Raw genomic sequence first — 12,783 nt, 5'->3', positions numbered from 1 at the left:
TAATGGAATCCAAACCTGCCATTTGTTGACACTGATGGGAAGATTCATTTTATTCTCAGTGAACCTTATTGCCCACAATATTTGGCATCTCCTTTGTAATGTTTGCTCTGAGTTAAAACCTAAATCTGATTTAGACATATTGTTCAGATTTTTGCTTTGTCTTTCTGTTTCAATTACGCTTATTTTCTTAATTATAGGTTTCTAAAAATAAACATTTTCAAGCTGACTGGCTCTTCTTTTCCTGCCCTCTCTCCCTAACAATTTTTCTATTTTCTACCTCCTTTTTTTCATGTTTCCTTGACTTTGACTTCAGATGTTCTATTTGCAAAATCACAGTTTGCAGTCAACATATCAGAACTGCCTCCTTTCCCTCTGCTCTTTGAATATGGAGATAAAGCTTTCCTAGTTCATGTGGATTCAATACGATTTTTTTTTAAAACTTAAAAATGGAAAGAGATAATATGGAACCAAAGAATATTTAAGTTGGAAAAGACCTCTGAGACCATGGAGTCCAACCATACACCAGGAAAATGTCAGAGTTTTCAGGTGGATGTGGTTTATGGGATGTTTCCCCTGATTTCCCTCTGCACAAGGGTTTATACAGCTCCTAATGCAATGTTCAGCCAGAGCTGCTTCCCAGCTGACTCAGTCAGCACTTGGGCTGATGGATAACTCCTTTTTTCTTTGATTGTCCTCTCAAATAACACTGAAAGATTAGTAAATGTCTTCAACCTTCATTGATTTTTTGTTAAAGTGAGTTAACTCCTTGAGCCCAGCTGGGTTGGAGAAATAAAAATTCTTCAACTCCCAGCCATAATTTTCTCATCATGGGTGTTAAGCCTTGGCTTTAAAGCAAAGCATAGATGTTTGAACACTTTCTCCTGAATCATTTTATTTCGCTCTGAAGGAGGTGTTGGTTAGTTACAAAATGTGCACAAATAAAGTAAGAATGTGCAGCAAGAGAACTGCAAATTTCTGTGTTTCTTGCCTGGCACTGATATTGCGTATCTTGGGAATAGTGGGTTAATTTTATTTACCTATGTCTAAGCAGAGCTAAGGGCCCTTCCTTCTTTGTGGTTATAAATCTGAAGTACTTTAACACTTACCTGTAAACAGAAATGATACTGGGGGAAAATGCATCAAGAGCACTAATGAGGCCTGAGTGGCTTGAGGAAATAAATATTTCATTTGGTTTGGGTGAGCCAACGTGAGCTCGTTCTGCACCCTTTCTAATTTCATCTTGGATGTTCTCGTGCTGAAAGCAATTGGAGCCCTGACAATAAAGAAGAGGCTCCTGATGCTGAGTTCCTGCTTTGGAAGGTCTCACATTTGAGTACCTGGCCCCCGGAGAGACAGAAAAGCAGAGAGCAATGGGCCAATCTCTCTTTTTTTGGTGTGTATTTATTAAGTGCTGTCATTCTGTGAGACAGCCTGGCCCTTTAATGATATATTTCTATATTCTCTTGTCAACTGCCACACTGCTTGCACCAGTAAGTAAACGCCTTCTAAAGGTGCCCTGGGGAGCTATTACAGAGCAGCACAAATAATAGAAATTTGATATTTTGCTCTGCTGTCATACATTCTCCCTGGCACAAAGGCAGGTTTAATACATCTGACTGCACACTTCTCACAGTGTGGCAGGTTCAGTTAGGTTTTCCTAAATCTCTCTTAATACTATAAATGCTTGTTGCGGCCACTGATTCTGAATTTTTAAATTAATTTTCTTGAAAATAATTTAATATCTAGTGGCAGTTTTTGGGACTTTTTTCTGAGTTTTGGGGCAATGTCCACTAAAAGCAAATCTGGGATGTGTGGGGTTTGCAATTTTTGCTCTAAAATAGTTTTAAGAATTGTTCTTGAGCAAGCAGGAACAGAAATGTGCAACAGCTCAGGGTTAAAACTGTTAACTAATAAACAGAGAATTTGCAGTGACCAGTTCTCAGCCAATTGAACTGAACTATACTTACGTAAAATCATTCACAGGATCATTAAAAATAATGAACAGATGCAGAGAGATAGTTTCCTATTTGCAGACCACTCTAGAATAGAGAAAAGCTTTAAGTATTAGTTATAGACTGCTGATTTGAGCTTTAAAAATCCCCCAAACTACCTCATACTTTTGAATTACATCATAAAACATGACATTTTTATCACTATACTAGCTTTGTATGGGCCATAGGTATAAGCAAATATAAAGCTGGGCACTTGGTAAATGAGCTTTATCTGTAGCATAACTTAGGACTATCAGTTTACAGAGTAAATAATTGGATTGTGTTGAAAGAGGAGTTAATTAAATGAAACAGCAACCTGTCCCCTTGTATTTACACACTGAGGGCAAATGTTGATTTATTTCATTCCATTCTTGTGTCATCCCAGTCCTTTTGTCCCAGCTGAACTCTGTTAATTGGGATGTAAAGTGGTGACACCCAGCACACCCAATACAAGGTGTCAGAACTCTTTTTCTCAGAGGCTCTGGAAACTTGATGTGTGTTTGATAAGAGCTGTGTACAGAAATTATATTTCAAAGCTCTTAAATGCCCAAATTCATTATTTCTGTGGCTTCTGGATCTCTGTAGTTTTATGGATCTTGGATTTACTTGCATCACTGCAGGACAAAAAACTGAGAATCAGTGTTTTACTTTACTTGGTAGATGAAGTTACCGAAGGTGAATTTTGTGGATCTCTAGAAAATCATGTGCATGTCAGGTTTCTTTTGAATCTGGCAGGCTTTGAGGGAACTCTGAGGGACCTCATGTAGCTTTCAGTAGTAGATTCTTGTGTTCAACTCATTGTTCTGGCTGGAAATTCAAGGCATGTGTGGTTCAGAAACAGATTTGGAGGAAGGAAAAGTCTTTCAATATCATTAATCAGTTTCTTCTCTGGTCTGAGAAACAAAGTAATCTGTTATTCTCACCCTATCAAGTTTCAGGGTAACATGGAACAATCCTTTGTGCGTGGGTAAAATTGTATTCTTAGTTGGAGGTGTTATAACAAAAGCATTTTTGTGTTGTATGGATTCAGAAAACTGGGTAATCTGGGGTGAGAATTGGCAGTGGGAGTTGCGGAGTGAATGTGGGTGGTTACTGAGCCTGAAAACTCTTCCTGATCAGGGACAGCCAAACTCTATGACCTTGAAGAGTCCTGGAAGAGTTACAGGAAGAATTTGTTCCTAATCATAAGATAAACTTATATTTAGGTCTTTGTGACATCACGAGAAAAAGTTTTTCTATAATGTCACTCTCTGTGCTGCTTTGTCCTTCCCTCGTCTCCATGAAGGTTTAGAATTACGACTGAAACATTTAAGAACGTTGAAAATAACATCAGTAATATCAACTTTTCTCTTCAGCAGCATGTGCTGTATTATGTAAGTTAAATTACAATTTTCACTGCACGTTTTCCATAATAGCTCCAAGCAAGGAAGTACACTTGCATTTCCAAGAAATTTCTGTATTTGTGAACTACACAAGTGTTTGATTGGTTTTCTCTCCGCTCTCTGAATCTGTGTTGTTGGCTTTTCTAACCAGGCCTTGATGATTGCCTTCAACAATACATCAAAAACTTTGAGAGAGAGAAGATCAATGGGGAGCAGCTGCTGCACATCACTCACCAGGAGCTGGAGGAGCTGGGAGTGACTCGCATCGGCCACCAGGAGCTGATCCTGGAAGCAGTTGATCTGCTCTGTGCATTGGTAAGTGATTCCTTGCATCACTCATCTTGATCAGCTGCATTTATAAATTTACAAACCAAACTAAAAATAATGTAGAGTTTCCTCTGCAGCCACACACTCAAACAGCCACTGTGGCTTTGCTTCAATAAAGGCCAGACATGTCGTGGCTTCTCTCAGCTGCACAGAAACTATATTTATCCATTTAATGATTATGTATGATGGTCTTTGATTGCTTTTCCTCTGACTTTCTTGGTCCTGCATTCAAATGCTGTTGACTATCATTCCTGGCATCCATATGGTTCTGTAATTATGTGCCATATGCCCTCGTATTTCACTGACATTTGCCACACTGCACTGAACCAAGTAGACCTGAGCGGTTTAACCATGCCAGCATTCAAAAGGATGGTACTACACAGCCAGAAGGTAAAGCTAATTAGACTGGAAGATTGTTTAAAATGAGCTTTGAGATGAGACTGGAGTGGTAAAATTGACTTTATCTAAACTGCAGACATGTGTGTCGACTAAAAGTAGGGTTTGGGGTTTTTTAGCAACCATTTGGAAGAACAGTTTTTTCCTATTATTAATTATTAGGTTATTAATTCAGTTAACCTATTAACAACATATTTGATATCAAAAAGTTCTTTTTTCCTCTGCTATTTTATTCCTACCAGCTAATAAAATGAGATGTATTAAGTTAATGCTAAAGAAAAATTAACTTACTTTTGGTTGTGTAGGTGAACAGGTGAAAGAATATTGAAAATACTGAAAAGTGAAGTAGTAAAATTACACATCACAGTCACAGTATTTTACTTCTTGATCAGGAGTTCTGCTTTTGCATAACTGGGTTATCCTGTGGGATTTTGATGAAGATAAATTGTTTCCGAGAGGGAAACTGGCGCTCAGAAGTAAGATAGAAAACAAGTGAGGTATAATGCACTTGATCTTTCATCTTCTTGATTATTCGTCTTCTTCTTGCCTCTACCTCGAATGTCAAAACGCACTCAGTGTGGCTTTCATTTGGAGGGGCTTGAGATCTGCCAGGAGGGGCAGATCTCAAGCCTCTCCAAATGAAATAACTTCTTTGTCAGAGCAGGGAAATGCTCTAGGGACAGGTGTGTGCTGCAGAACCCAACAACCAGTGCCTTTTGGAAACCTCTGAACCCAAACTCCAGAGTTTTTCCTTGCAAACTTCGTGTTCCACACAAAAGGAGCCCGCAGAGCCTCCAGTGTCACATTGTGTCACCCAGCGAGCAGAGAACGCCGTGCCCAGACACTCCTCAGGAACAGCAGCCCCGAGAAGCTTCCTCTGGAAAAACATCTCCCTTTAATGAAGTGTGTCCCTGAGGAGGACCCTGCTGACTCCTTTATTGTGATTTTTTTCTTTTCTAAGCACAGAAAATGTACCTCTTGCTGCTGGTCAATAGTGCAGCTCTCGCTGTGCTGTCTCACGACCTTACTTTGTCTTTTGAAGCAGGATGGGGATTTTCCAGCTCCTGGTATCATTTATTTTGCCTCCTGCCTTTCAGCCCTTATCCTTCCTTTCTCACTCTGGCTCTAAAAGGCCTTTTTCTTTTTTTTCCCTGCTTCTAAATGTTTCTCTCCCTGCCTATTCCATGTGCTTTCTGCTGGGCGAGTCCGCTGCCTGCAGCTCTGCTCTTGGGGGTGTTCTCCTGCTTCTGACATTTCTCCTTGGCTCTGTGTACATCATCTTCTTCAATTCTTTCAGGACCACATGAAAGTTTTACCAGATTGAGTATAACATCTATTTTAAATCTCTACTAATTTATTAGGATTTGGATCCATGTAATCAAAAAGTATTATTAAGAACCTCACTTTAATGATTTTAAATAATGGCAATAATTGAATGAGAGGAGATCTGATGCTGCCTTTATTAGCTGAAATACATTTCTAAAATATCACAATTGTATTCTTGTTCTGTGCTAACTCTTGAAAATTTAATAGATTATTGCACTGACATCTGACTGCTGGCCAAGTGACCAGCAAAAATTGTGACTGGGAATTGCTCACTGATATGGATGTTTAGACCAGCTAGTCTAAAACAAACTGAGGAAGCATCTTGTTTTAAATGTAATTTTTGAAGGGGCTACAGAGTATCTGTATTTTTTTAACGCCACCAACTAGGAGCTAACATATAGGGAATTGTTGAAATTAGAATGTCTTAAGGAACACATAATTTTGTCCCTGATTCCCTGAATTGCATTGTAAGCAAATATAATACAGTTTATAGGCAGGTAAAATATTTGAATGGACTCTCTGTGTGCTGGGAACTGTGGACAGGGTGCAGAGCACAAGCTATGTTTGTAGATTCATAAATATAAATATTTTCAACTTTTTTTATGGAAAAAGGAGACCGGAAGAACCAATTCCAACAGTCTGGTCTTAAAATCCCACCCGTGGAGGGGAGGTACCAGCAGGAGTTTGCTGGTACCTCTGGCCCTCCCTCTGTTCATCCTGGTGTGTGTTCCCAGGCCCGAGCACCCAGGATGGATCTGGATCTGGGATAGCTCTGCTCCTGTCCATATCCACATCCACAGCCCTGCTTTTGCTCTGCCTGTCAGCCCTCCCTGGCCATGTCAATGAGCATTGATTTTTTTCCATGCATGGATTTCTGGATTGATTTCTGGTTGGCAATTGGCAGTGCCCAAGTTCCATGACCTATTTCTCCCAGGCAGCATTAGCAGGCTCTGCGCTCCATCCCAGAGGGGTGGGTTGTGTAACACTGAGAGCAGGAGCAGCTCCAGTGCCTGTAGAAATCCCCCAGGAAACTCAGGCTCAGAGGTGATCAGGAAGTCACCTTGGGCAGGGGTTTACCTGCAGAACAGCTCTGCTGCTCCAGGAAACCCGGGGAAATTTGACTGCCTGAGCTCCAGCCCTTGGGACACGCTGGAATGTGCCTTTCCCAAGGATCTGGCTTTTGTGGGATGGTGAGTGGGGTTCTGGTGGGTAACACCAAGAGTGGTGCCTTGGCTGCTGTTCCAGGGGTGCCAACACTGGACAGCCCCCCAGAACTAAATGCTGACCTGTAAAGAAGGTTCTAAGGGCAAGAAGAAACTGAAAACAAAGGAGGAAACTCCTGAGTTTTTTATTCCCATTCCCAAACCACCTATTAGCCAGATTCCAAATGCAAGTTATTAAAGGCAGGGACAGTTTGCTATCAAGCATCAGCCCTTGACATGGTTTTTATATCCCCTTTTCTTCTGAAAGCAAGCTGAATTCAGAGCTCTCTTCAGCTAGGCAATGCAAATGAGAATCCTGGCTAGGAAAGATTGCACGCTGGAAGAAGATGACTTGGAGTAGGAGAGAAAGAAATATAAGAAATGTGAATAGGGAGTAATAAGAGGATTCAATACACCCATGCAATGTGGTGATACAGAAGTGGATGTATTTTACCTGTAAGTTAAATAATTTCAAATGCTAAAATAACCTCATTTATGAAAGGGTAAATTCAGAGTGCAAAAGGTGAGAGGAACTTTCTGTGCAGGAAGGAAAGTACAGGCAGTGTCTTGGGGTTGCTGAGGGATGAATTCGTGTGCTGTGAAATGCAAAGTCACAGGTGAGCTTTACTTTCAGCTTCAGTTCTTTGACCATTCTGGAAAGACATTTTTGAGTTGTGCTTTAATTATGAAGAAAATCGGGAATGATGGCTGTGGGGAAAAAACCCAACCTGGAACATCAAAGTCCTTTCTTGCTAGGTTGGTCAGAAACTGCGCTGCAATTATTTATTTGAAGTGACCTAAATAACATTTAGGGACTAAAAATCATGGGACACTTGGATTTGGACTGTAACTATTAAAGTTGAAATATTTATTTTGATATCTATTGGAGGACTTGTTGCACAGAGGCTGAATCTGATGCAGTAGCAAGGTCTGGGAAAAATAACTTTTTGATAGAGGGTAAAATATACTGGAAACAAGAAAAAGGAAAATTTTTGAGGTCAACGTGGGTCACTGTTCAAATCTGCAAGTAAATTTAATTTAATTAGGCCAGTATTGGAGTCAGTATATTGTTAAAGTCTGCATGAATTAAAATATAAACAATCTTGTGGGAAGAAAGACTGATAATGAAAGGAAGAAAAATGAATGGGAAATGAAAAGAATGCTCCAATAGAGATTGTATCTCAAGTAATTAAAAGTACTGTTAATTCACAGGCATTCAACTTGTGAAATAAAGCCTTGTGCTGTGGAAAAATTTCAAGGAGAAATAAAGACTAGAAACTTTGTCTGCAGTTTCTACAAAGCTACAATCCAGGCAGGGTGGGTTTTCCACCAGAAGGCACAATAAAGTCACCCGTGATCAACATGTTTGTAACAACTGCAGGAATTTAATTTGGTTTTATATTTACCTTTTTTTTTTTTTTAAATAATGTATGGGACACAGCTACCAAACAAATTAGGTTTTTTTCCCTATAATTTTTCTAACATATTTCTTTATTAGGCACCTCCCTAACAAAATTACAACAGCAATAGGAATTTGTTGGTCAGGTGGAAAGCAGTTTGCAGTGATTTATTTTGATAAAATGGTGAAGGTGAAGGTGATTTTGATACCATGGGGAAGGTGAAGTCTTTCATAGCTCCCTCTGTATGACTGATAATGTTGTTTCTTCTAAATTAAAATTAGTCAAGTTTTTCCTAAATTAATACTATTTAATGGCCACACCTATAATGATCTCTCTCGAGATCCTTTCCATTCTTCATTTTGCTAATACACTTTTTGATTTGTCAATTCAGTGAGTATAGTAGGAAGTATTTTTTCCTACTTTACCTGATTTGTAATCGAGTTTCATTTTTAGCAAGTCGTTCAATGTGTCAAATACTTATTTTCCACCCATAGTTCAGGGGTTATTCAAAGGTAATTATTCTAGACTAAAATCTTCATTTTATATATATCTATTGATGCTTGAGTAGATGGAAAAAAATCCTATTTCTTTGGAATGGAATGCCATCCCTATTGGTGAGAGATGCAGAGATATTCCATCTCCTCAGTGTAATGAGGAACCTGGCACATACATTATTTTTGTCTCCACAAACATGTATGCATCCAGAGAGCTTTATTAATTTCAATTGGAAAAGAAGTTCAGCGTTTGGCAGTCCAGTGCTATTTATTATGCTGTGCCCAAACATTGAATTAATACTATTGAATTGAGCTGGTTAATTATTGCACATATTAGAACATGTGTATCATCTTCTGCTTAGTCTAATTAGCAGCTTCATTCTTTCTTAGCCTTTCAAATCATGCAGTTTGGAAAAAGAATTGATTTTAAGGATCGTCTGGTTTTTTTTTTTTTTTCTTTTAAAAGTCTGTTGGCAATTTTGGCATTTTCAGATTTCTCTTAGGATGAGGACACTGAAGGAAGATAATTAAGTTTGTACAAACAGATCAGAATCAGAGTAGCCTAAAGTCCTTCTGTTCACAGGGGTTTTACAGCTGTGTGCACGACTTTTGTCTTACTGGGGAGAGGTAAGATTTTCATGGTCTTCCTAAGCTGGTGTGCTGGAAAAGTTTGGATGTAATTACACATTATTTGTGTCGAGTAGCCACCAAAATGAAATCCTTCCTTCCTGAAATCACCACACTAAAGGCAGCTCTGGGGGTTGATCTAAGCAAAGAATAAAGTAAAGGGGAATTTTTCTTGATGTCTTCTCTGTGTTCTCATCAAGGACCACTGATTCCACATCAGTTGTTCCATGGCTTCCTTAGCACAGCAGGAATATTTTGGGATACTGCAGCAGCACCAGCAGTGGTGGTATTTAAGTTTAGGAAGCAAAATATTCAGAGGTACCCAAGCACAGAGCTGTTTCAAAGGGAATTTAGAACAAAAGTGATTTTTGGATTTGTGTTTGTGTGCTAAATTCATTAGAAACTTAGGCTTGGCCTCTTTAGAGAACTTTATCCTCTCTGAATTTGTCACTCTTGTGGAGCAGCCATGGCCACACAACCTCTGATGAAGGCACAGAACCCTCTGGTTATGGGATGTGTGTATATCCTGTAGCCAGAAACAGATTGGAAATGGTCCTATTCAGGTATTCCAGAGAGAGTTTCATCCCTTGCCATAATAAGAGGTGCATGAAGTAGAAATATGAGAGAAGAAGTTGGCTGCATTTTACTCAAATTTCAGCTTCCTGCACGCAGTCTGAAGGGGAATGCAGGGCAGCTGAAATCCAGGAGACCACATCTAATTCTTGCCCACAAACAACGATCCTGGGTTATCAAGCTTCAGATAAATTACTTCAGACTATATCTGTATTCTTTCTACTTATGGTTTTGTTTATGTTAAAAAAAAAAATCAGGAAAAATACAAATTTGCTGTGCCGACTCCTGTTAACTCCTTGAATTTATGCACATCATTTGCCTCTGGAGCAAGTCAGTGTTAACAGGCAAATGAGAGGAAACAGACTTCTGTTTTTCCTGTCTTTGGACATAGCTGAGAGATTTCTTCTTGTCACATAGTAATTCTCTTTCACAAAATGGGGACAAACATGTTCTATTCAAAGTGTTAAACCTGTTCCAAATCTTGTAATTTTCTTCTGAAAAAGCATCTGTTTGAGTACCAGTGAGAATGAGCATCCTAATCCATTGCAGGCTTGGCTGGTGAATAGGCTCCTACAGGAGCTCCAGCATGCTTCTGAGAAATAAATGTACTTATTTCCATTTAGAAATTTATAAAATAATCCATTCATAATAATCCATTACTGTATTTCACGTTGGTTCTGTCTGTGGGTAAGCCCGGTGGTATTCTGATACTGAACATTTCATTCCTTTTCATACCCTAAGTTCCCGTCACTCACTGGTAGAGAACAGCACCCCATAATAAGTACAATTAAATTGCATTGCTACTTATTATGCCAACGCAGTAGCAGAAATTTATGCAAATGAATAGGTAGGTAATGACCTGAGGTTAAAAACCACATGTATATAACACCTTAGGGCAGGGCGGGAGGGCTGAAATTCACTTCAGATAGTGTTGGGGTAATAGAAAGGTATTATATTATAATTTCTGTATATTCTTCTACCCCTGGTTTAGGAGACATTAATGGAGCACTCATTTCTGACATCATTTTGGCTTCTCTTGAGGTTTGGAGCTGGAAGTCAGGGATTGTGTTTTTAATTTGTGTGCTTCTGGATGTCTGGTTTCTCCAAGGCTGATGGTGGGATCCCAGTCACTGCTGGGGATAAAGGAATGGAAATTTTCCCTGCACAAGGATTAAAGCCAAACCTTTATAGCAACACCCTGTTCCGTTTCGTGGTGTTTCTGTTGACACCAGCTGCCCCAGCATGGCATGGTGTGGTGTTAAGGGACTGTTGATTGCTTCTTTTGCTTTGGTTTCTCTGGGTTTCACAGGCATCCTTTCCTGCACAGTAATCCAGTCTGCCAATACCTGTGGTGAGCAGAAAGCTGGAATGCCAACTTTAATGTTTTAACCTTAATTTTTACCCAAATTGCTCTGTGTAAGCTCTCCTGTGCCCCCAACCTCAGACTGGCCAAGATTTGGATACTTGATTCATCTGCAGCAACGTGGAGATCCCCTGTAGTCTCCTAAGGATGCTCACCCAGCCTTTGTGGAACAATTAGCACTGACATATCCAATTAATTTTTATGAATTACTGCTTTTCTAGAATCTCAGTGTGAAGTGTATGGAACAGCCTTGCAGTGACACATGAACAAATTGTGCAGCAGAGCATTCACATTTTCTTTTCCATCATTTTCTTTGTACACTAAAGGAATTAGAAAGAAGGATGGTTGTTACATTTGCATCCTGTGTCATCTCTTACTTGTGATAAAATGTGTTGCTGGATTTCTACATTTCTTTTAATCAAATACATGCAAATCCTACCAAAAATTTTCCTAGTAAAGCATAAAAATCCAGATGTTGCAAAGTTTGCTGTGGTTTCATAAAAATGCCTCTGAAACACCAATCTTTTGTGCAAGAGTTAAGCTGAGTAATTTTAAATTTTAAATTCTGGAGTGCCCAGTGGTAACTCTTTCACCCTGATCTTTTATTGCAAACACAGAAATAAGACTTCAAGCAGGGCATATGAAAGGAAAATATTGGTTTTCTAAAATCATGGCTTGGAGCACCGAGGGCTTCGTGCTTTCTGTCAGAAACTAGCAGAGGTTTGGGTCTATTGCATCCTAACAACCCTTAATTGTACACTACTGCATTAAACATCTGAATATATAATTTAAATCCATTAGCTAGCTGAGGTTGATAATCCTGCCTTGGCAGCTTTATTAAAGGTCTCTACCAAAGCTGTGTGAATTCCCACACTCATCTGGGTGGGAGAACCACCCAAATGGGAGCAATTCTCAAGGTAGGTGAGGTTTTCTGTGGTTGTGCTGCCCAGTTTATCCCCACAGCACCTCTAAGTTTTGAGAGTTTTGTCTAATCCCAGCCAAACTCCGTGGAGCTGTGAGTCCACGAGGATTCCTGCCAGTGCTGAGGTCCCAGAGTGACATTCTGGGAGGAAATTCTCCTCATCCTGGAGGAGAGGCATCAGCCCATGGCCAGTGACAGTCAGAGGGGGCTCTCCCTGGCCCCAGGGCCTGTGCAGGTGTCCTGGGAGCCACGTGCAGAAAGGAGTGTGGGAATGAAGAGGATGCAGACCGTGGGAAATCCGTCCTTTTTAGTGCCACTGCTGCCTGAAGAGTTTGTTACCCCTTCCAGAGGGAAGCTAAAGCAGCGTGGATGAAGATCTGTGCCTGAATCCTTGGAGCTGGAATGCTACAGGCACTGAGGGGCAGTCCATTGACTGCAGCTAGCTAATGGAATATTGATCCAGTCCTAGGTAATTATGTTAAATAGGAGGGCGAATATTAGATCATAGAGGATAGAGGATTCTATTTTTAGAACAAAAAGGAAGAATAATACACACCAGAGCAGGAAGAGATAAACTTCTCCCCTTTAAATGGAAAAAGTATTGTTACACTAACAGAAAATTTAAAGTTCTTTAAGATAACCTGAGAACTTGGTGATATACAGATATTTTCTTGGTTTATTGAGGTGTTCAAAGTCTTAACCATCAAAGAAATTGTTGTGTCTAACAATCCACATGAAACACACCGCTAATTCTTGGTCTTTAAATGAAAAATAATTGCA

The 12,783-nt window shown here is 39.7% G+C and overlaps 1 protein-coding gene across 2 annotated transcripts in view; it reads left to right on the top strand.

The window, feature by feature from the left end:
• LOC104691305 (connector enhancer of kinase suppressor of ras 2-like) overlaps window positions 1-12,783 on the top strand; it is a 174,426-nt gene that overhangs the window by 59,369 nt on the left and 102,274 nt on the right. For both annotated transcript variants that reach the window (XM_020584773.2, XM_010402748.4), the window contains exon 3: window positions 3,525-3,688. In XM_020584773.2, the coding sequence (XP_020440362.1) occupies window positions 3,525-3,688 (164 nt within the window). The remainder of the gene's footprint in view (window positions 1-3,524; window positions 3,689-12,783) is intronic.

The sequence above is a fragment of the Corvus cornix genome, chromosome 4A (genome assembly GCF_000738735.6).
Source record: "Corvus cornix cornix isolate S_Up_H32 chromosome 4A, ASM73873v5, whole genome shotgun sequence".
NCBI classification, from domain to species: domain Eukaryota; kingdom Metazoa; phylum Chordata; class Aves; order Passeriformes; family Corvidae; genus Corvus; species Corvus cornix.
This window is presented reverse-complemented; position numbering and strand designations above follow the sequence as displayed.